At 38.1% G+C, this 24603-nt stretch overlaps 1 protein-coding gene across 1 annotated transcript in view; it reads left to right on the top strand.

Moving 5' to 3' along the window:
- The window catches only part of COL9A2 (collagen type IX alpha 2 chain), a 109082-nt gene that overhangs the window by 70515 nt on the left and 13964 nt on the right, over positions 1–24603 (top strand). Inside the window, exon 22 of the mRNA XM_053707221.1 lies at positions 17453–17506. Coding sequence (XP_053563196.1) covers positions 17453–17506 — 54 coding nt within the window. The remainder of the gene's footprint in view (positions 1–17452; positions 17507–24603) is intronic.

The following is a 24603-nucleotide window of genomic DNA, read 5'->3' as shown; positions in this document are numbered from 1 at the left end:
AGTACTAAAGACATGTGCACCCTCCTGAGCTCTTATGAGCCTGCCTAATTTTACTCTTCAATAAAAGATACCAAATTTCATAACAGAAGTAAATTGGAAAGTTGTTTAAAATTGCACGCTCTATCCAAATCTTGATAGTTTAATTTTGACTTTACTGTCCCATAATTTAGCCTTTTTTTCCTATAAAGGACCTTATCCTACTCCGGTGTATTTCCTCACAAGGTCGTCAATGGATTTACTCCAGGTTTGTAAAACTTGTGTGCACTCATCTAAAATTGAGGCTTGACTTTTTTGTCTCCTCCAATTAAGTTGAAACTTGTATTTACAGAGACTCCACACATTGTAAATACCGTGCTCTATGGTTTATCACAAACCTATGCCTGCACCTGATTACTTTAAAAATTAAGTTTCAGACAATACTAAATTCTCTGAATCTTTTCTCTTTGCTAAGAGAGGTTTTAAGTATTTTAGATGTTCAAGACTCTAATCCAGCTGAAGACAAATCTCACAATTTGATTTCAATTTTAATTATCTCTGCCTTTCCTGAGTAAGGATTTATTTTCCTTGGTTACATACCATTATTTCTACTGTGACTGCAGGATATAGGACATTCCTTCCTCAGGGCATGACTTCTAAAGGAAAATACTGATTTTAATAGCCATTTTCGTTGCTTACTCAGTCAAGGAACTTCAATTTTCCTCTTTTTCACAGACTCTAGATATTTCCAGTTCCAGATAAGTCCTGTTTTATTGGAGTAGACTAGACAATCTAAGAAGCCTTTTTCATAACAGTATGTTCAGAAACTCTGGATTCCAACTATATTTGGCTGTGATTAGTGTATGGGCTTTAGGCCAACATTTCCTTTGATGAAGGTTATTCTTGCTTCTTTTTTGAAGGATTCTGCTCAGAGAGGAATCCTTTTTTATCTCAGCCTTTGTCCTGGAACCTAGGAGGTGATAGTTTCAGTTTTAGTTTTTTGGAATAAAATCGATGATTTTATTCCAACTTTTCATATTTTGCACCCAAGAAAGAGGGAACTTTATGGCCTAATTTGGATCTTGAGATTTGTTACTTTAGTTTCCTGGTTAAATAACTTATTAAGTATGGCTTTAACAGGACAATTTCTTGCAAACATTTTACAATCGATTCACTAAACTAGTTCCACTTTATGGGATTTTTAAATTGAGGCTTCTGTTATGTAGATTGTACATTAGCAACTTGGTCTTGTATATTCACTTTTCTTTTGAGATAGTGTTTTTGACTGTAAAGTCCTTCAGTCTTAGTGGCTGGTAATTAGGTGTCTGCCTTAAAGGGACAGTATACTATAAAATAGTTTTTCCCTTAATGTGTTTCCAATTACTTTTTTTTTACCTGCTGGCAGAGTATAAAATGTATGAGATTTGCTTTTTTAAGGCTTATTTGTGTATAAGAATGAGCTGATTTTGTGTTTTGAAGCCACAACCTAATACAATGCTTTTATTCTTATATCTGTCCATAAACCAGTCACCAGTACTTGGAGAGAACAATGGAAAATTAACATTTTATTACTTTATCTCTTCTATAACCCACCGGGAGTGTAATTTCTTATACTGGCTGTGTTTACACAGCTTGGCCTTGAGGCCAAAAACTTTCAGGATGGGTGGAGATACCACAGGATAAATAATCTATTTCAAATGCCAATATAAGGGTAATGGAAATACTTGTAAACAATTTAATACACTCCAGCAGGTAAAGTGGATCATTGGGAACAAATTAAAAGGGAGACATTTTTTGAGTAAACTGTCCCTTTAATCTTTCCCACCCACTCACTCATGGACTCGTACACTTTGCTAGGAGTAAGCTTTTGTGTGCGTTGGTAGCGCTCGTATTTCAAGTTGAAATTAAAACGTTTGCGCGTGTGCAAAACCTGACGCGCACCAACTAAAGCACTTAGAATATCACAACTGCGTTAACTTAGTCTCCCCATAGACTTCAATAGAGTATGCTGCTAATTCGACAGGAGTTATTATTATTTCACATTTCAATGTTTCTGTATATAGCTGTATATACCTATACCTATTTATCTATTCCTATAGATATATAGGTATAGATATATATTTTATATTAAAATTATCATATATATAGAAATTTATATTTAATAAAAAAAAATCTACATGGAATGTAAAATATGCGTAACACTCTTTTGGGTTTGCACTTAAGGTCTAACACAGTGAATTAGTAATCTTAAAGCGCGTTCTTGAATTTTTAAATGTAAAATAGAAAAAAATATTGATAATTATTAAAAATTATATATACTGTAATATATATATATATATATATATATATATATATATATATATATATATATATATATATATATATATATATATATATATATATATATTCTATGGATTATTTAGCATTTTTTACAGTATGTGTAGTAATTTTTAATAATTTTAATATTTTATAATATTTTATATTTAATAATTCAAGAACATGCTTTAAGATTACTAATTATTCATGCGCACTAACCCAACACTGTGTTAGACCTAAAGCGTGAAACCTGTAGCGTGTTACGCATATTTTACATTCCTATGTCCTTTACATAGAAAAAATAATTGTTATTATTATATATATTTCTATATATATCTGATAATGTTAATGTAAAATATATCTATACCTATATATATATATATATATATATATATATATATATATATATATATATATATATATATATATATAGGAATAGATATACAGGTATATGTATATATACAGCATATATATATATATTTTTATATATATATATATATATATATATATATACACAATAAAAATAACTCTCCTGAATGTGAATAACATTGGAATGTGAAATATGTACAGTAAATATACAGTAAAACACAAATACATAAATACAAATGTACACACATATATACATAAATATATACATAATATATGTATATACATATTTAGACATGTTTATATATGTGTATATACAATAAAGCCCTTTGCAGTCAAACACCTTGTCATATACCATATACCTTTGTCCTTATAAATTATTTTTTATATTTATATGAATATTTTTTATCAGATAGTGTTTATATGAGTGCAATGTATTTATGTTGAATTTAGTGCAACTGTTTTTTAACGCAATACGCATTACACTAGGTTTTCAGTCAGGCTTATATGGGCAAACCCGACAGGAGTACACTAAATAGCGCGCCACTTGTAATCTGGCCCATAGTGAGCTAAAATTAACTGCATGGAGTGGCAATGGCCACTCCATGCAGTTCATTGTATTTGTATTTTCTTTTTTGTAGCACATAGAGGTAGACAGCTGAAACTCAGAGGACTGATGTTCAGTAAACAAGTTGGTTAAAATCAGGTTAGATAAATGCAAAATCAACAAGCCTGTCATAGTCAGGGAAGCCAAGGTCACACTCGAAGCAGGCAAAACCAGCAGAAGATAATCAAGAAAGCAGCGGTTGTGAATAAACTGTCAATCAGGCAGAATCAGCAGGCTTGAATTTCATCAGAAATAGGCAGAAGGGAAAATACAAATAAACAAACAGCATCACTACCTTTCGTCTCACTGGCACATGTGGCACAATAAAGATGTCAGGATGACTTAAATAATATAAAGAATCTGAAGTAAAAAAAAGTGAATATAATGCAAAAACAAGATGGAAACAGTAAAGCTAAACCAATTTTTTTATTTTAAGATTCAGATAGAACATGCAATTTTAAGCAACTTTAGAATTTACTCCTATTATCAATTTTTCTTTGTTCTCTTGGTATATTTATTTGAAAAAGCAGGGATGAAAGATTAGGAGCCGGGCTATTTTTGGTTCAGCAGCCTGGATAGCGCTTGCTGATTGCAGGCTACATTTAGTCACCAATCAGCAAGCTCTATCCAGGTGCTGAACCTAAAATGGGACAGCTCCTAAGCTTTCATTCCTGGTTTTCAAATAAAGATACCAAGAGAACGAAGACAATTAGAAAGTTGCTTAAAATTTCATGTTCTCTCCGAATCATGAAAGAATAAAATTGGGTTTAGTATCCCTTTAAACTTTTGGGTCTGCTAAAATCTGCTAATGCTTTCATTTGAGATGAAGTTATGGGCATAATTAAAGGGACAGAATACCCAAATTTTGAAACACTTGAAAGTGATGCATCATAGCTGTAAAAAGCTGAAACATCTCTATGTAAATAAGGAAGATATTTACCTCAAAATCTCCTAAGTATCCACACCCTACTGTAATTAGGACTTGTAAGAGAGCGTGCATCTGGCATGTGCAGTCACAGTCATGTTATTTTCCTATTCAGTTTAAGGAAGTTTACTATGAAATCTCATAAGATTTCATTGAAATTTCATGAGAACACAGCAAAGCAATGCATGACCTCAGCACTACTGATGCTTATTGGCTATTGTTTTCTTCTTTTTTTTTAACTTGCTGCTGGACAGCAGCTGAAGTATAACTGTTCGCAGAGCATTTACTTTGGTGAGCTAAAGAAATTATGAGGTAAAATATCTTCCATTTTTACGTAGAGATGTTCTGGTGATATTTTCAATTCAGCTTTTTAAAGTTATGCTGCATTACTTTCATGTGACTTTGCATATTAGTATTATGTCCCTTTAGGATCAATTCTAAGAGTATGTCGTTAGCAGTCCTTTCCAGAAGGGCTTTATGGCTAAAGTCCTGGTCAGCTGATATGGTTTCTAAATCCATACTTTTATTATTCTCTTTTCAGGGAAACATGTTGTTTGGTTCTGGGTTAGATTCTATCATTTGGCTTTTCTTACCCAAGACAAGAAGTCTAAGGGTAAATTTAAAGCTCCTAATATTTTTTGCTACTTTTGTCAGAAAAAGGAACAGTAATCTTCTTCCTCCTCTCAGAATCAAGGATCTCCCAATTCTGCATGGAAGCCAAGTTCAGCTTTGCATGCTCTGGCAATGGTGCAGGGAAAATTCTCAGCATTCCCAGAGAATACATTTGGTCTCCAAAACAAGACAGCCCCTGTCTTGGTGGCTGGATCATCAGTCTATTATTCAGGGGATTTCTTTTGTTCATCCTTTCTGGATTGCGATCATGACAGATGCAAGTCTTTCAGGCTGGGGTGAAGTCTGGAGTCTCAGAGAGCACAGGGAGTTTGATCTCCTCCTAAGGATGGAGGTTAACATTAAATGTTTTGGTTTTTAAGGGCCTTTCAGAGTTGGCCCCTGTTGGGAAGAGTCTTATTTGCGTTTTTATTTAGTCAATGTTACAGCATTAGCATATAGCAATCATCAGGGGGGGCTCTCAGTTTCAAGGCCATTAGGGAAATATCTCTAATTCTTTCTTGGGCAGAGGATAATTGTTGTATTATCTCTGTGGTTCATATTCCAAGGTTGAGCAACTGGAAAATGGATTTTCTCAGTCATCTATCCCTGCATCCAGGGGAATGGTCTTCCCATCTGGATGTTTTCAATCAGATTGTGGATCTTTGGGGTGTCACAGAGATAGATCTAATCGTCTCTCGGTTGAACAATAAACTTCCTAGGTACTTTTCAAGGTCCAGGGATCCTCAGGTGAAATTTGCGGATGTTCCAGTATTTCATTGTCTTTTCATCTAGCCTATATCTTTCCTCCTCTGGTTCTTCTGCCAAGGTTGAATGCCAGGATCAGATAAGAGGGTTCATCAGTGATATTGATTGCTCAGGCTTGTCCTTGCAGGACTTGGTTTATGGATCTAGTCAAGGTGTCCAGTTGTCCACCATGGCCACTTTCACTTTGACAGTATTTTCTGTCTCAAGGTCCGCTTTTTCATCAGGATCTCAAATCTCTAAGCTTTATGGCATGGAGGTTTAACTGTTAATTTTTAGGCAGAATGGGGTTCTCTGAATCTGTAGTGGGACTTTGATTCAGGCTCGTAAACCCATGACTAGGAAAATCTATCATAAGGTTTGGAAGGTCTAAATTTTATGGTGTTTGGATCATGTTTTTTTCTGGTATTCTTTTAGAATTCCAAGAAGTTTGCAATTTCTGCAGAATGATTTGGATAAAGTTTTATCCGCTAGTTTTCTTAGAGGACAAATTTCTGCCCTTTCAGTTTTGTTTCATGAAAAGATCTTCCTGATATCCAATGTTTTGTTCAGGCATTAATCAGGATTAAGCCTGTTATTAAACCAATTTCTCCTCACTGGAGCTTTAATCTGGTTTTAAAGATTTTGCAGGCTCCTCCATTGAATCCATGCATAAAGTGGATATCAAACTTTGATTTTGGAAGTTTTGTTGCTTTTGGCAATCTCTTCTGCTAGGAGCGTTTCTGAATTGTTTGCCCTTTCTTGTGACTTTCCTTATCTTATCTTTCATCAGGATAAGGCAATTTTGAAAACTAAGTTTGAATTCTTACCTTAAGTCGTTTCTTCTGACAATCTGAGAAGGGAAATTGTTGTTCTTTCTTTTTGTTATAATCAGAAAAATTATATGGAGAAGCTTCTTTATAATCTGGATGTTGTTAGGGCTTTGAAATGCTATTTGCAGGCTACTATGATTTTCAGGTAAACTTCTAGTTTGTTCATTTTCTGGTTCTAGGAAAGGGCAGAAAGCTATGGCTGTTTCCTTGGCTTCAACTTTTGATTAAGAAGGCTTACTTGGAGGTTGGTCAGTCTCCTCTTGATTGAATTAATGCCCATTCAACTAGGTCAGTTGCCACATCTTGGGCCTTTAAAGGGACAGTCTACTCCAGAATTGTTATTGTTTAAAAAGATAGATAATCCCTTTATAACCCATTCCCCATTTTTGCATTTTTGCAAAACCAACATGGTTATATTAATACACTTTTTTCCTCTGTGATTACCTTGTATCTAAGCCTCTGGAGACCGCCCCTTATTTCAGCTCTTTTGACAGACTTGCATTTTAGCAAATCAGTGCCCTCTCATAAATAACTTCACAGGCGTGAGCACAATGTTATCTATATGGCACACATGAACTAACGCTCCCTGTAGCTGTGAAAAACTGCCAAATGCATTGAGATAAGAGGCATTATTCAATTAGCTAGAAATTAGCATATGAGTCTACCCAGGTTTAGCTTTTAACCAAGAATACCAAGAGTACAAAGTAAATTTGATGATTAAAGTTTAATTTTGACTAGACTGTCCCTTTAAGAATGAAGCCTCTGTAGATCATATTTGCAAGGCAGCTACTTGTTCTTCTATGCATACTTTTACTAAATTCTACCATTTAGATGTTTTTGCTTCTTCTGAAGTAGCTTTTGGTAGGAACGTAATTCAGCTGTTGTTTCAGATTTCTGTTTTTCTTGTTTTTTGAAAAAAAAAAAAATGAAAGAAAAATGGACTCTCACCACCTGTATGAAAGAAAACATAATTTATGCTTACCTGATAAATTCATTTATTTCATGGTGATGAGTGTCCATGAGACCCCACCCCGTTTTTCTTCTGGTGGCAGCTCTTTTTTTTTCTTTTTTTGCACCTCTTTTTTTCCCCTGCTCCTTTATTTGCATAACTATATGTCAGACTAGTTTCTAGAAAGGTGGGAGGGGTTTTATACAGGTCTTTGGGGTTGGGAATCTTTGCTTCCTCCTAATAGTTAGGAAGAGTAATAGATTGTGGACTCTCACCACCATGAAATAAATTAATTTATCAGGTAAACATAAATTATGTTTTTAATATATTTATGTTGTGTTTGGTGCAGATTTTTTGTAACTCTTACAATTTATTCATTCTATTGGCTTTTCCAATCAGCCAATAGGATTTTTTCTACCTTAATTCCGATTGGCTGAAAGAATTCTATCAGCCAATCGGAATCTAAGGGACGCCATCTTGGATGACGTCACTTAAAGGAACCTTCATTCGTCGGGTAGTCGTCGGCCGAAGAGGATGCTCCGCGTCGGATGTCTTGAAGATGGACCCGCTCCGCGCAAGATGGATGAAGATAGAAGATGCCGTCTGGATTAAGACTTCTGCCGTCTGGAGGACCACTTCTGCCCAGCTTGGATGAAGACGTCTCCCGGTAAGTCGATCTTCAGGGGGTTAGTGTTAGGTTTTCTCTTGTTAAGTGTATCCAGTCCACGGATCATCCATTACTTGTGGGATATTCTCCTTCCCAACAGGAAGTTGCAAGAGGATCACCCACAGCAGAGCATATCCAGTCATTCTCTTGCAACTCTCAACAAAGATGGACGTAGTAAGAGGAGAGTGGTGTATTATAGTTAGTTTTTTAACTTCAATCAAAAGTTTGTTATTTTAAATGGTACCGGAGTGTACTGTTTTATCCCAGGCAGCATTAGAAGAAGAATCTGCCTGTGATTTCTATGATCTTAGCAGAAGTAACTAAGATCCACTGCCGTTCTCACATATTCTGAGGAGTGAGGTAACTTCAGAGGGGGAATGGCGTGCAGGTTTTCCTGCAATAAGGTATGTGCAGTTAACATATTTCTAGGGATGGAATTTGCTAGAAAAATGTTTGGTGATAAAACTTATTGGGGCCTAGTTTTTTTCCACATGGCTGGCTTGATTTTTGCCTAGAAACAGTTTCCTAAGGCTTTCCACTGTTGCAATATGAGTGGGAGGGGCCCTTTTCTGTGCATCTAAAATTACTGACAGAGACATTCAACTTCCCTCTGCATGATACAGGACATCTCTGAAGGGCTCAAAAGGCTTCAAAGTCGTGTTTGAGGAGGGTAGCAACCACAGTAGATCTGTGGCAGTTGTTGGACTAGTTTTAAAAACGTTTTTGTCATTTATTATTCCGTTTTTGGTATTAAGGGGTTAATCATCCATTTGCAAGTGGGTGCAATGCTCTGCTAACTTGTTACATACACTGTAAACATTTCGTTAGTGTAACTGCCTTTTTTCACTGTTATTTCAAATTTTGTCAAAATTTGTTTCTCTTAAAGGTACAGTAACGTTTTTTATATTGCTTGTTAACTTGCTTTAAAGTGTTTTCCAAGCTTACTAGTCTCATTGCTAGTCTGTACAAACATGTCTGACACAGAGGATACTTGTTCATTATGTTTAAAAGCCATGGTGGAGCCCCATAGGAGAATGTGTACTAAATGTATTGATTTCTCCTTAAACAGTAAAGATCAGTCTTTATCTATAAAAGAATTGTCACCAGAGGGGTCTGTCGAGCGGGAAGTTATGCTGACTAACTCTCCCCACGTGTCAGACCCTTCGCCTCCCGCTCAAGGGACGCACGCTAATATGGCGCCAAGTACATCAGGGACGCCCATAGCGATTACTTTGCAGGACATGGCTGCAATCATGAATAATACCCTGTCAGAGGTATTATCCAGATTGCCTGAATTGAGAGGCAAGCGCAATAGCACAGAGAGCTTCAGTCTGTGGGTGACGTCTCTGAATCGGGGAGACCTGATTCAGAGATTTCTAATTTTAAATTTAAGCTTGAGAACCTCCGTGTATTGCTTGGGGAGGTATTAGCTGCTCTGAATGACTGTGACACAATTGCAGTGCCAGAGAAATTGTGTAGGCTGGATAAATACTATGCAGTGCCGGTGAGTACTGATGTTTTTCCAATACCTAAAAGGCTTACAGAAATTATTAGTAAAGAGTGGGATAGGCCCGGTGTTCCCTTTTCCCCACCTCCTATATTTAGAAAAATGTTTCAAATAGATGCCACTACACGGGACTTATGGCAGACAGTCCCTAAGGTGGAGGGAGCAGTTTCTACTTTAGCAAAGCGTACCACTATCCCGGTTGAGGACAGTTGTGCTTTTTCAGATCCAATGGATAAAAAATTAGAGGGTTACCTTAAGAAAATGTTTATTCAACAAGGTTTTATTTTACAGCCCCTTGCATGCATTGCGCCTGTCACTGCTGCGGCGGCATTCTGGTTTGAGGCCCTGGAAGAGGCCATCCATACAGCTTCATTGACTGAAATTGTTGACAAGCTTAGAACTCTTATGCTAGCTAACTCATTTGTTTCTGATGCCATTGTTCATTTGACTAAACTAACGGCTAAGAATTCCGGATTCGCCATCCAGGCGCGTAGGGCGCTGTGGCTCAAATCCTGGTCAGCTGATGTGACTTCAAAGTCTAAATTACTCAACATTCCTTTCAAGGGGCAGACCTTATTCGGGCCTGGTTTGAAAGAAATTATTGCTGACATTACTGGAGGTAAGGGTCATACCCTTCCTCAGGACAGGGCCAAATCAAAGGCTAAACAGTCTAATTTTCGTGCCTTTCGAAATTTCAAGGCAGGTGCAGCATCAACTTCCTCTGCTTCAAAAGAAGAGGGAACTTTTGCTCAATCCAAGCAGGCCTGGAAACCTAACCAGTCCTGGAACAAGGGCAAGCAGGCCAGAAAGCTTTCTGCTGCCTCTAAGACAGCATGAAGGAGCGGCCCCCTATCCGACAACGGATCTAGTAGGGGGCAGACTCTCTCTCTTCGCCCAGGCGTGGGCAAGAGATGTTCAGGATCCCTGGGCGTTGGAGATCATATCTCAGGGATATCTTCTGGACTTCAAAGCTTCTCCTCCACAAGGGAGATTTCACCTTTCAAGATTATCTGCAAACCAGATAAAGAAAGAGGCATTCCTCAGTTGAGTACAAGATCTCCTTGTAATGGGAGGGATCCATCCAGTTCCACGGACGGAACAAGGACAGGGGTTTTATTCAAATCTGTTTGTGGTTCCCAAAAAAGAGGGAACCTTCAGACCAATTTTGGATTTAAAGATCCTAAACAAATTCCTCAGAGTTCCATCATTCAAGATGGAAACTATTCGAACCGTTTTACCCATGATCCAAGAGGGTCAGTACATGACCACAGTGGACTTAAAGGATGCCTACCTTCACATACCGATTCACAAGAATCATCATCAGTTCCTGAGGTTTGCCTTTCTAGACAGGCATTACCAATTTGTAGCTCTTCCATTTGGGTTGGCTACAGCCCCAAGAATTTTTACAAAGGTTCTGGGCTCACTTCTGGCGGTCCTAAGACCGCGAGGCATAGCGGTGGCTCCTTACCTGGACAACATCCTGATACAGGCGTCAAGCTTTCAAATTGCCAATTCTCATACAGAAATAGTTCTGGCATTCCTGAGGTCGCATGGGTGGAAAGTGAACGAAGAAAAGAGTTCTCTATCTCCTCTCACAAGGGTTTCCTTCCTAGGGACTCTAATAGATTCTGTAGAAATGAAAATTTACCTGACGGAGTCCAGGTTGTCAAAACTTCTAAATGCTTGCCGTGTTCTTCACTCCATTCCTCGCCCCACGGTGGCTCAGTGCATGGAAGTAATCGGCTTAATGGTAGCGGCGATGGACATTCACCCGCCTGCATCTCAGACCGCTGTAATTATGCATGCTCAGTCAGTGGAATGGGGATTACACAGATTTGTCCCCTCTACTAAATCTGGATCAGGAAACCAGAGATTCTCTTCTCTGGTGGTTATCTCGGACCCATCTGTCCAAGGGTATGACCTTTCGCAGACCAGATTGGACAAATATAACAACAGATGCCAGCCTTCTAGGTTGGGGTGCAGTCTGGAACTCCCTGAAAGCTCAGGGTTCATGGACTCAGGAGGAGAAACTCCTCCCAATAAATATTCTGGAGTTAAGAGCAATATTCAATGCTCTTCTAGCTTGGCCTCAGCTAGCAACACTGAGGTTCATCAGATTTCAGTCGGACAACATCACGACTGTGGCTTACATCAACCATCAAGGGGGAACCAGGAGTTCCCTAGCGATGTCAGAAGTCTCCAAGATAATTCGCTGGGCAGAGACTCACTCTTGCCACCTTTCAGCGATCCATATCTCAGGTGTAGAGAACTGGGAGGCGGATTTTCTAAGTCGTCAGACTTTTCATCCGGGGGAATGGGAACTCCATCCGGAGGTGTTTGCTCAATTGGTTCTCCGTTGGGGCAAACCAGAATTGGATCTCATGGCGGCTCGCCAGAACGCCAAGCTTCCTTGTTATGGATCCAGGTCCAGGGACCCAGAAGCGGCACTGATAGATGCCCTAGCAGCGCCTTGGTTCTTCAACCTGGCTTATGTGTTTCCACCGTTTCCTCTGCTCCCTCGTCTGATTGCCAAAATCAAACAGGAAAGAGCATCAGTGATATTGATAGCGCCTGCGTGGCCACGCAGGACCTGGTATGCAGACCTAGTGGACATGTCATCCTTTCCCCCATGGACTCTGCCTCTGAGACAAGACCTTCTAATACAAGGTCCTTTCAATCATCCGAATCTACTTTCCCTGAGACTGACTGCATGGAGATTGAACGCTTGATCCTATCAAAGCGTGGCTTCTCCGAGTCAGTAATTGATACCTTAATACAGGCACGAAAGCCTGTCACCAGGAAAATTTACCACAAGATATGGCGTAAATATCTTCATTGGTGTGAATCCAAGAATTACTCATGGAGTAGGGTTAGGATTCCTAGGATATTGTCCTTCCTCCAAGAGGGTTTGGACAAAGGATTATCAGCTAGTTCTTTAAAGGGACAGATTTCTGCTCTGTCTATTCTTTTACTTAAGCGTCTGGCAGAAGTTCCAGACGTTCAGGCATTTTGTCAGGCTTTAGTTAGAATTAAGCCTGTGTTTAAACCTGTTGCTCCTCCATGGAGCTTAAACTTGGTTCTTAAAGTTCTTCAAGGGGTTCCGTTTGAACCCCTTCATTCTATTGATATCAAACTTCTTTCATGGAAAGTTCTTTTTCTGATGGCTATTTCCTCGGCTCGAAGAGTCTCGGAGTTATCTGCCTTACATTGTGATTCTCCTTATCTGATCTTTCATTCAGATAAAGTTGTTCTGCGTACAAAACCTGGGTTTTTACCTAAGGTGGTTTCTAACAAGAATATAAATCAAGAGATTGTTGTTCCATCATTATGTCCTAATCCTTCTTCAAAGAAGATATAATAATCTAGACGTAGTCCGTGCCTTGAAGTTTTACTTACAGGCTACTAAAGATTTTCGCCAAACATCTAAACTGTTTGTTGTTTACTCTGGACAGAGGAGAGGTCAAAAGGCCTCGGCAACCTCTCTTTCTTTTTGGCTTCGGAGTATAATCCGTTTAGCCTATGACACTGCTGGACAGCAGCCTCCTGAAAGGATTACAGCTCATTCTACTAGAGCTGTGGCTTCCACCTGGGCCTTTAAAAATGAGGCCTCTGTTGAACAGATTTGCAAGGCTGCAACTTGGTCTTCGCTTCATACTTTTTCCAAATTTTACAAATTTGATACTTTTGCTTCTTCGGAGGCTGTTTTTGGGAGAAAGGTTCTACAGGCAGTGGTTCCTTCCGTTTAAGTTCCTGCCATGTCCCTCCCATCATCCGTGTACTTTAGCTTTGGTATTGGTATCCCACAAGTAATGGATGATCCGTGGACTGGATACACTTAACAAGAGAAAACATAATTTATGCTTACCTAATAAATTTATTTCTCTTGTAGTGTATCCAGTCCACGGCCCGCCCTGTCCTTTTCAGGCAGGTCTAAATTTTAATTAAACTACAGTCACCACTGCACCCTATGGTTTCTCCTTTCTCTGCTTGTTTCGGTCGAATGACTGGATATGGCAGTGAGGGGAGGAGCTATATAGCAGCTCTGCTGTGGGTGATCCTCTTGCAACTTCCTGTTGGGAAGGAGAATATCCCACAAGTAATGGATGATCCGTGGACTGGATACACTACAAGAGAAATAAATTTATCAGGTAAGCATAAATTATGTTTTTTAAGGGTGTATTGGGTGGGTTTTATTTTTAGGTTAGGGCTTTGGGCCTGCAAAAGAGCTAACTGCCCTTTTAAGGGCAATGCCCATCCAATTGCCCTTTTCAGGGCAATGGGGAGCTTAGGTTTTTTTAGTTAGTATTTTTTGGGGGGGTTGGTTGTGTGGGTGGTGGGTTTTACTGTTGGGGGGGTTGTTTGTATTTTTTTATACAGGTAAAAGAGCTGACTAATTTGGGGCAATGCCCCGCAAAAAGGCCCTTTTAAGGGCTATTGGTAGTTTAGTTTAGGCTAGGGTTTTTTTTTATTTTGAGGGCTTTTTTTTATTTTAATAGGGCTCTTAGATTAGGTGTAATTAGTTTAAATTTCTGTAATTTGTTTATTATTTTCTGTAATTTAGTGTTTGTTTTTTGTACTTTAGAGAATTGTATATAATTTAGTTAATTGTATGTAATTTATTTAATTGTAGTGTAGTGTTAGGTGTTATTGTAACTTAGGTTAGGTTTTATTTTACAGGTACTTTTGTATTTATTTTAACTAGGTAGTTATTAAATAGTTAATAGCTATTTAATAACTATTCTACCTAGTTAAAATAAATACAAACTTGCCTGTAAAATAAAAATAAACCCTAAGCTACATACAATGTAACTATTATTTATATTGTAGCTATCTTAGGGTTTATTTTATAGGTAAGTATTTAGTTTTAAAAAGGAATAATTTAGTTAATGATAGTAATTTTATTTATATTTATTTAAATTAGATTTAAGTTAGGGGGTGTTAGGGTTAGACTTAGGTTTAGGGGTTAATAAATTTAATATAGTGGCGGCGACGTTGGGGACGCCAGATTAGGGGTTAATAACATAAAGTAGGTGGCAGCAGTGTAGGGGGGCAGATTATTGGTTAATAACATAATGTAGGTGGCGGCGGTGTGTGGGGGGGCAGATTAGGGGTTCATAACATAATGTAGGTGGCGGCGGTGTTGGGGGTGGCAGTTTAGGGGTTAATAAGTATAATGTAGGTGGCGGCGGTGTTGGGGGTGGCAGCTTAGTGGTTAATAAGTATAATGTAGGTGGCGGCAGTGTTGGGGGTGTCAGCTTAGGGGTTAATAAGTATAATGTAAGTGGCGGTGGTGTCGGGGTCGGCAGATTAGGGGTGTTTAGACTCGGGGTACATGTTAGGGTGTTAGGTGTAAACGTAACTTTATTCTCCCATAGGAATAACTGGGATATCGGGCAGCAGCGAACATAAGCTTTCGCTGCTTTCAGACTCCCATTGATTCCTATGGCATCCGCCGCCTCCAGGGCGGCGGATTGAAAACCAGGTACGCTGGGCCGGAATAGTGCCTTATGTACCTGGTAGACATTTGTTAACTTACAAAAGTAGTCAGATAGTGCTGAATTTGCATTCAGAACATCTGTAATGACGTAAGCATCGATCTGTGTCGGACTTTGACCGGCAGATCGTATTTTACGTCACAGATTTCTACTTTTGCCGGTCTGTAGGGTTTGATAAATAAGGGGAATCTGTCTCTCCACAATTACGCTGCGGAATTCCAGCGTATTTGCGGTTGACGGCTTGATAAATAGGCCCCTAAGTCTTCACTTGTGCAAACCCGATGCATGGTTAATTTGCAATTGAGCAAATGTATTTACTTTCAACTTGTAATCAACTTGATATATCTAACAATAGCGTGCCACTTGTAATCTGGCCCATATTGTTGATGTTCATGGTATAAAAACTTTAGTAAGAGATGCAGAAATAAACCTTTTTTTTTTTAAATAGACAAATAAATACAAATTTCCTTTACAAAGTTTTGGCAATGATCCTGAATTACTCACCAAAAATGTTTAATGATAGAAGTTCATTTTAGCATCATCAAAATATCAGACATTAGATATGATTTACTCAACCTCAAACTCTATTAACCTCTGTATATACAAATAAATGTACATTAATTATCTCTAAAAGTAATTAAACAAAACCAATTTTCTTCCAAGTTCTACAAATTTTCCCTGTAGAAATAAAATTTTGAATAAACGGTATATGTAATATCTAATTAAAATGTAATGGATTTGGACAAACTTGCATTACTGTGCAGTGCGCTGTTTATAAAAAAATTAAAAATGCACTAAGATCTGGAATTTATTGCAGATTTTATTTTATTATTATTATTATTTATTTATAAAGTGTTGACATATTCAATATTACTGTCCATGGGTATTGATATAAGTAAAACAATGATACAATACTTTTAAGAGAAAAGAATTAATTTTACAAATACATACAGGAGGAATTTAGGGCCCTATTCCTATAGGAACTTACAATCTAGAAGGGTAGGAGGGTGAGAAACAGGAGGGGAGGACTTCAATGGTGATAATGATTTTAATACTTTGGGTTGATTTAACAAGGGCCAAATGTTCCCCTTGTTTCCGCGCGAGCCTTCAGGCTTGCCGGAAACAGCAGTTATAAAGCAGCGGTCTAAAGACCATAACTTGTTCGCTGCCTCTAAGGCTGAGGTCTTCAATCTGCTTACAGGGGGCGGCATTGCACAAGCAGTTCTGATTAACTGCTTGTGTAATGATAAATGCGGACAACGTATGCTGTCGGCATTCAGTGATGTCTGTCAGACATGATACGCTACAACGTATCATGTCGGACAGACCTACCCCAGAGTTGGATGAGTGCAATTTTTAGGTAGGTGGAATTAATTAATTATTTAATGAGTTGGGTGTTACTCTTTCCTAAACACAAATATCTTTAGGGAGTGTTCGAAAGAAGGCAGATTAGGGGAAAGTCTGACAGCGCAAGGAAGTGTGCTCCAATGGGTAGGTGCAGCATGAGAGAAGTCCTGCAGTCTAGCATTGGGGGTTGATGATAGAAGATGCAAGGAGAGGGTTATTGTTGGATCTTAGGGGGCGGCTGGAGTATATTTATTTATTAATTAGGACAGATAGTGTGGAACGGTGTTGGTAAGGGCTTTGTAGGTCAGGGTGAGAATTTTAAATTTAATTTTGCTGTTAATGGGTAGCCAGTAAAGGGACTCACAGAGAGATGCAGCAGACATAGAGCGGCAGGAAAAGGGGATTAGCCTGTCTGAGGCATTTGGGATGATTTGAAGGGGGAGAGATGAAGGCCAGTTAGTAGATTATTGCAGTAGTCAAGTCATGAAATTACAAGGGAGTGTATACTTTGGTTTGTGGTGTCAACACTCAGAAATGGACGAATTGTGGAAATATTATGTAGGTGGTTGTGGCAGGATGAAGAAGGCAATTGGTTGTGGGGGATTAAGGACAGATTTCAGTGTAACTCCCAGGCAGCGGACTTGGGGTGATGAGGGAGCTACTGATGCCATTGACAGTGATAGAAAAATTAGAGATCGGAGTAGAGCTAGAGGGGGGAAGGAGCTCTGTCTTGGACATGTTAATATTTAGGTGGTGAGAGGCCATCAAGGAAGAAGCAGTCACTGACATGAGAAAGGACAGTGGGAGAGAGAGAGCAGGGGTGGAGAGGAAGATCTGAGTGTCATCAGCATAGAAATACACTCTGTGTATTATTTTATTGGCTAACTGTGTGATCAGATCATATTAAAATATGTCTGTCTTTAAATAAAAATGTAGCTTTCCATCCCTGTTGTGTATGTTTTTTCCCCTCTTGTATGATTATTGTTAACAACAATAGAAAAAAAGCTTTTGAACTACCCAGTTGTACATAGATCTTCTGCTATGTTTTTTTTTCTTTTGCTTTAACTGTTTCTTAATGGTTTATATATTGCTCTATTTTTCTGTGTTTTAGGGTGAGAGGGGCCCACCTGGAGAAGTTGGTCCAAGAGGTATTGGGGGTCTAAAGGTAAGTCAACGTTATTTTCATTCAATGATTATATGTTTCCAGCTAAGGTCAATCAATCACTAAATAACTTTCTGAGGGGGCTTTACATTTATAGTTTTAAACAGTTTATTATAAATATCAGACAAAAACAATAAGATGTTGATTCTATTTGTGAGAACTTATGGGTTAAGAGCAGGGGTCAAGTCGAGCGAGAATGCATGGGAACAGAGTTCCTGCACTATTTTTGCAGGGGGAACTAAGTTCCCCCTGGAAAGAGAACATAAACGCTCAAGTAAACACTTCTGCTGCTGATGGGATGAGCTGGAGCAGTCAGGTTAGAGGGATAGTGAGATCGTCTAGTAATGGGCAGTAACACTTCCTACAATAAACTAAATTCAAGCCTGTCAGTGGTCTTGCTGTGTGATCACCCTGCACTGTGTGGAACACATGGTGCTTACATTTCTGTGTCACTTGCTCTGGTGTTATTTAGCTCCCCTCAGCAGAAATAGGACTATTGCACCTTAAGTGGGTGAGACTTTGTGACAGAGGCGGAGTCTCAGGCCCAAAGGCAACAGGGCAACCCTTCATTGGATTTAATTTGGTTTAATTAACCAAAGTGTGTGTTTAAGTTTGTGTGTCTGTGTATGAAGCAATATTTATTGTGAGGGGGTAGACGTCTTGGTGAGTTCCCAGACTTTTCTTTGTAGGACTTGACCCCTGGTTAAGAGCCTAAATGAAACAATGAAGGATAACAACAGAACAAAGCAAATTTGATAATAGAAATAAATTATAAAGTTGTTTAAAACGGCATGCTATATCTGAATCCTGAAAAATTTATTTAGACTTTATTGTACCTTTAAAGGAAGATAAGCCCATTTTTGTTGCCCATTTTACTAGTAAGCTAATTAAAACAGCAGACATTTGAAATTCTAAAGTTTTGAATAAGCTTCTTGGGAATGCAAAATTGACATATTTTTGTAGCCTTAGGATATATCAGAAATTAAGCATAATATTTCAGAATGTACACAAAATAACAATGTTAAGGGGGCGGAGAGAGCAACCGACCATGATGGTCGCATCTCAGTAATGCTCCTTAAGTCAGGTCGGTCAACATGCCTTAAAACACTTTGGATGAAGCCGGTTAAGCTGATTAGAAGTCTCCTATGTACCCGGAGTTATATAGGAACACGATCAATGTGAGATCCGATGCAGATCTGATACACACGTATGGGGAGAGATCGTGGCCTATGATCTCGCAGCTGTGAAAGCCTCTGCCACACTCCCGCAACATCGGAGCTTTACCGGACAGCGTGAGGAGCTGATTCAACAGTGAACCACAGCCAGAGAACATTGTGGCAAATAACTGAGGTAGTGTCGGATGGATCACAGAACCTGTTGAGAAACTGCAGGGGGAGAGACACTAAAGCCCCGACAAATAGCTGAGGTGGGGCGCAATACCCTAGGCCTAAAACTTTGTAAAATGTGAAGGGCACGCTAAGTAAATAGCAAGTACTGAGTGACCCGGTAACACACATGGCACTACAACTATATAGCACTGATATCACCGCTGAAAAGTGACTGAGCCCATATACCAACCTGCTATATCTACTAGGCCCATAGATAAGCTGCATAACACACACACTCACGTAATATATACGGAGGCCTATAACTTCACATACCATATACGGAGGCCTGTAGATATCCTGTACAGAGCAATGATCTGCATATAAGGTATTTAAGTACCATCACACCCATTGGGACCCTTTTAAACTTAAACCATTCCATAGGATTGTATTAGAATAGTTTCTATTACAGCAAGAAAAACATTTAAAGCTGTAAGTTTGCCTAACTGTTTAAATTAAAAGGACACTACTATTACATATATCTCCTACTCAAAATATCACAGAGAAAGTCTGCAAAAGGAGATAAATCTCAAAGTCAGCCACATAAGGAACAAAGTGCAGTAAGCACCTTCTTTAAACAAGCCGATAAAGCTAAGAATAAGGAAAACCCTGAAGCTTCAAGCCCATCAATTGATGAGCGTTCTTACACGCATGGCAACACCTCGAGGAGTCCCTCTCTTTCATCTCCTACACCTCTAACAGACCATCCAATAACATAGAAGGTGATGAAATCACTTATAGACTAAGTGAAAATGTGCATAAAAGAGGAATGTGCAGAATTAAGGAAAGATATCACAGAATTAATGAGCAGAGTAGACTCTCTAGAAGAGCACAAATGTATTATTTCACAAAACGTTACAGGTCTCAGCTCTAAGATAAAAACTCAAGATCGCCACATTAACGACTTGGAAGACAAACTAGATGACCTGGAGAATAGGTCTAGGCGAGGAAATTTACGATTCAGAGGTATACCAGAAACGATACAACCCTCAGAAATTCAACAATATTTACAAGATCTTTTTGCAGAAATGGCAAGAGTCAATAATTCCACTATTACTGAGATCACTCTAGATAGAGTTTACCACTCATTACGTCCAAAACCATTGGATACACAACTACCCAGGGACATAATAGTCCGATTTCAACAGTATCAACGTAGAGAATTAATATACTCTTTCGCCAGAAAACAACAAGCATTTCTATTTCAAGAGGCCCGAATCCAGATTTTCCAGGATCTGTCCTTGAGGACCCTACAAAAGAGAAGAGATTTCTTCATCTTGACCTCGCACCTACGCTCCTTGAAGATCCCATATTGTTGGGGTTTTCCTACATCTGTAATTGTCACAAAATCAGGAAAGAAGTTTGAATGTGACACTGTCAAGAACATTACTCAATTCTGTAAGGCACTGAACATTTCACCTCTTGAAGCAAACAATACCTCAACAGCATCCAAGCAAACTATGAACCAAGACTCCTCCAAGCCTCAAAGACGAGTTTGGGTTGAAGCTGCGCCCAGGTTGAATAAGAGAAGACAAACATATGCCGCAAACTCTGAGACTGACCCACCATGAGGTTTAACTGTAAACATGCAACTTTGTTTAGCTTAACCTTTTCTTGCTTACAGGTCTTGATACCCGGTTAGCAAGATGAACACTCTTGAATGTATGAATGTCTTTAACTGCTCATAAGTAATACTGATGGAGGTTACCTTTCCACTGTGAAAAGAACCATGCTGTTTCTTACTAGTTTATACGAAACTGTGTTTACTTTGTTCTTACCCGACTAATTGTACCTGACATTTTTTATGTTAGTTGGGTACTTTTTAAGATAATACTATGTTTTCATTATAGCAACCTGGAACACATGAAGGACAATTTAGTTTATTATATCTGCTCATGTTTCTGTGCACCAAAATTATTAATCTAGTTTGAAAAATGGCTTTCTTAGATACGTATAAAGGTTATAGTATCTACTTTGTTGTTTTCAATTGCATTTAGGCAAAATATTAGGTTAATTAACATGCTGTTAAAGTGTTTCTATATATACTGCCACAGATATTGAATAACGAAGCAAAATAGGAACACTACCAAAACATCCGACACACAGAACACATTCGCCATAAACTAAAAGATTAGGTGAGACCGACCTGTTAAAAAGTTCCCCATTTTAATACCACACTTTTAAATAGTACTAGTTTAGCTACTGCAATAATTTGTACTGTTATATACCAGCTACAAAACAGTACTATATCCCCTTTATATACCCCTATCCAAACTTCATCATATACCCAAATACAATTTTAGACCTTTGATTGGATCCTTTTTCATACTTCACCGCATTGACAAAACACACATATGATGGACCTATACGCATAGCTACCCAGAATGTAAAAAATTTTTTCCAGCTGAGAAATGATCCATAGCACTACATGATTTTCATAAAAAAACAACTAGATAGTATTCTTATCCAGGAAACTCATTTCAAGAAAACGAATGAACCCAAATTATCCTCTAAGTACTTCAATCAACATTACTTTAGCTCAGGCCCAACTCGAAATAATGGAGTATGCATCCTGTTTAAACGTAATAGCCCATTTGTCCTATTGCAGAATTTTTTTTAACAATGATGGTATAGTATTGATCCTTGTAGGCCTCTATTATGGCAAACCTATTACGATTGTTAATATACAGGTATATGCTCCAGTAAAACCTCTTCCCTCCTTTTTTCGCATTGTTGCCAATAAATTATTAGATATTTCAAAAGGTCCGACAATACTAGGTGGAGACTTCAATTATCCCTCTGATCCAGTTTTGGATACTTCCGTGGGTAAATCTTACCTCCGCCACACCCAAATAAAAAATAATAATGCAATACTAAGCTCCCTGACTGTATTTGACACTTGGAGAATGGTACATTCCACTCGGAAGGACTATACATTATTTTCTCATCCACAGCACTCCTACATCAGATTAGACTATATATTATGTGACAAGACATTCTTAACAAATCTGATAGACTCAAATATCTTACACACTTCATGGTCCGATCCTAGCTTGGTAATGACAACCTTCAAATGGTTGACTAAACCCAAAAACAGATTTAATTGGAGGCTCAATGAACATATCCTTACAGACACCACTGTTTTGGAACAACTTATTAAGAAAACAGAAGAGTACTTAGATATTAATGACCCAGTAGATACCAATGTCATAAACAATTGGGAAGCATATAAGTGCTACATCAGAGGAATCATTATTCAACTTACTTCCAAGATAAACAAGCAATGGTCTTCCTTATTTGCATCCTTAACTAATACACTTCTGTCTGTAGAGCAAATTCATTAGCAAGACTCAAAATCCTCCCAAAAGTTAGAAGATCTTACGCCAGAGACAACTTAAACAAATTTCTCATAGAGAATGCCCAAATGCGAGCCCTCACATCAAAAGCAAACTTTTATGCTGAGAACAATAAGGCAGGATGAATGCTAGCTAGGTCTCTTAAGAAACAAAGACTTCACTCATATATTCAGACTATAACACATCATATAGGGAAATCATACACTACAAATGAAGATATAGCCAATAACTTTGTCTCCTATTACTCCTCATTATATAATTTAACTCATCCGAATGAAGAAGAAAGACATATAGAGATAGATTCTTATCTTTCATCCATTAATGTTCCAATGGTCCAGGAGGAGGACTTACACATATTAGATGCATCAATCACATTGCAAGAGGTATTAAACACAATCAAATCACTTCTGACAGGGAAATCCCCAGGCCCTGAGGGACTTACCGTCATATTTTATCAGTTGCTCCGTAGTCACATTAGCCCACATCTACATGCTCTATTTCAATCCATAGATCAAGGTAATGCCTTCTCACAACCACTTCTAGAAGCTATGATCACAGTTATGCCTAAACCTGACAAGCCCAAGGACAAAGTTAGTAATTACAGACCAATCTCTCATAAATGTGGACATTAAAATCTATGCAAAAATTCTGACGAATCGACTAAATACACTTCTCCCACAATTAGTTCATCCTGATCAAGTAGGATTTGTAAGAGGCCGGGAGGCTAAAGATAACACCATAAGAGTGATCCATGCCCTTCAAACAGCCACTGATCAAAATAGCCCCCAATCCTTCTTTCAATGGACGCTGAAAAAGGCATTTGACAGAGTCGACTGGCATTTTATGTGGTCGACTCTGTCTAAATTCGGAATATCAAACAAATTTATATCAAGAATACAGGCATTATATAACAGTCCCCAAGCCAAAATCAAAATTATTAACACCATCTCCCAATCTTTCAACATATCCAATGGTACTCGCCAAGGACGTCCATTATCCCCTTTATTATTTGCCTACAACAGTTGAAATATTAGCATTCCAGGTCAGAAATAATCAAGTCATAAAGGGTGTTTCCTATGGAAATATAACTAAAAAATGCCTTTTGTTTGCAAATGATATTATTTTCACTTTACAATCATCTGCATCCTCCCTGCCAGCATTAGTAAAGACACTTGAAGAATATAAAAAAGTATCTAACTTCTCTATAAATATGGGAAAATCATGGCTTATACCCATCAACATAGACACAGCAATAGCACATAGAACAGAATATATATTTCAGAACACTGCCTTTCCAATTACTAAATCTATCAGATATCTAGGATTGAATATATCCGAAATCCCAGAGATTTATACCAAAATAATTATGTAAAACTCCAATCTGACGTATTCAACTTGTTAGAAGGTTGGCACAAACAAAACCACTTATCCTGTATAGGACGCATTAACACAATTAAAATGATGATTATCCCCAAATACCTATATGTATTCCAGACATTACTAATCTCTCTACCGCATCAATATTTAACGACCCAACAAAGAATGTTATAATCCTTTATCTGGTCATACAAAAAAACGAGAGTAGTGCGTAATACCCTTTATCTAAGCAAAGAGGATGGAGGCCTAAATATGCCCAACCTAATACATTACCATAAAGCAGCACACCTTACATGCATCATTGCATGGAACCATAACTCACCATCAAAGCAAATCTCCATAAGATGAGATATGTTTTTTGGATCCCTAGGTCAACTAGACCACCAAAACTTAAAGATAATACGTTAATTAGGGCTACACTGGATGTATGGGATACCCTAATCAAATATCCCAATGAACTTATTACAATAGTATCACCCCTTACTCCATTACTAGGCCACCGCCTCTTTTTTAATCAAACTTCTTTCAAATTGATACAGAAAATATACTATACAGAAATCTGCCCTTATTTCTACTAACTGACCAAACCCAGGTTAAAGAAAGGTTAATACTACAAGATGATCTGGGATCGCCATTCCTTAGCTGGTTTTCATATTTTCAAATCCGACATGCTATACTTGATAGCCCCCATAAGAAGGACATTATTTGTCCTCTTAGACCATTTGAGAATATATGTTAAAACTCTGATATAAAGAAGGCGCATCTCTCTATGTTGTATAAGATCCTTAGAGGGTCCTTCCCAGGCACAAATCAAACATATCTTCATAAATGGGAATTGGTAAAAAGGATTATATATTAGATGTAATTTTCATTTGGGAACAAAGACCTCAAACATAATTAAGGAATTACTATTCATTCCACAGATTGGTAGTTACTTTGTATTTCACAATTGATTATATTTGTAGTTTCATCTAGAAGTATA

This window comes from Bombina bombina, chromosome 3 (genome assembly GCF_027579735.1).
Source record: "Bombina bombina isolate aBomBom1 chromosome 3, aBomBom1.pri, whole genome shotgun sequence".
NCBI lineage: Eukaryota > Metazoa > Chordata > Amphibia > Anura > Bombinatoridae > Bombina > Bombina bombina.
Note: the sequence above shows the minus strand (reverse complement) of the source record. Positions and strands in the feature narration are given on the sequence as shown.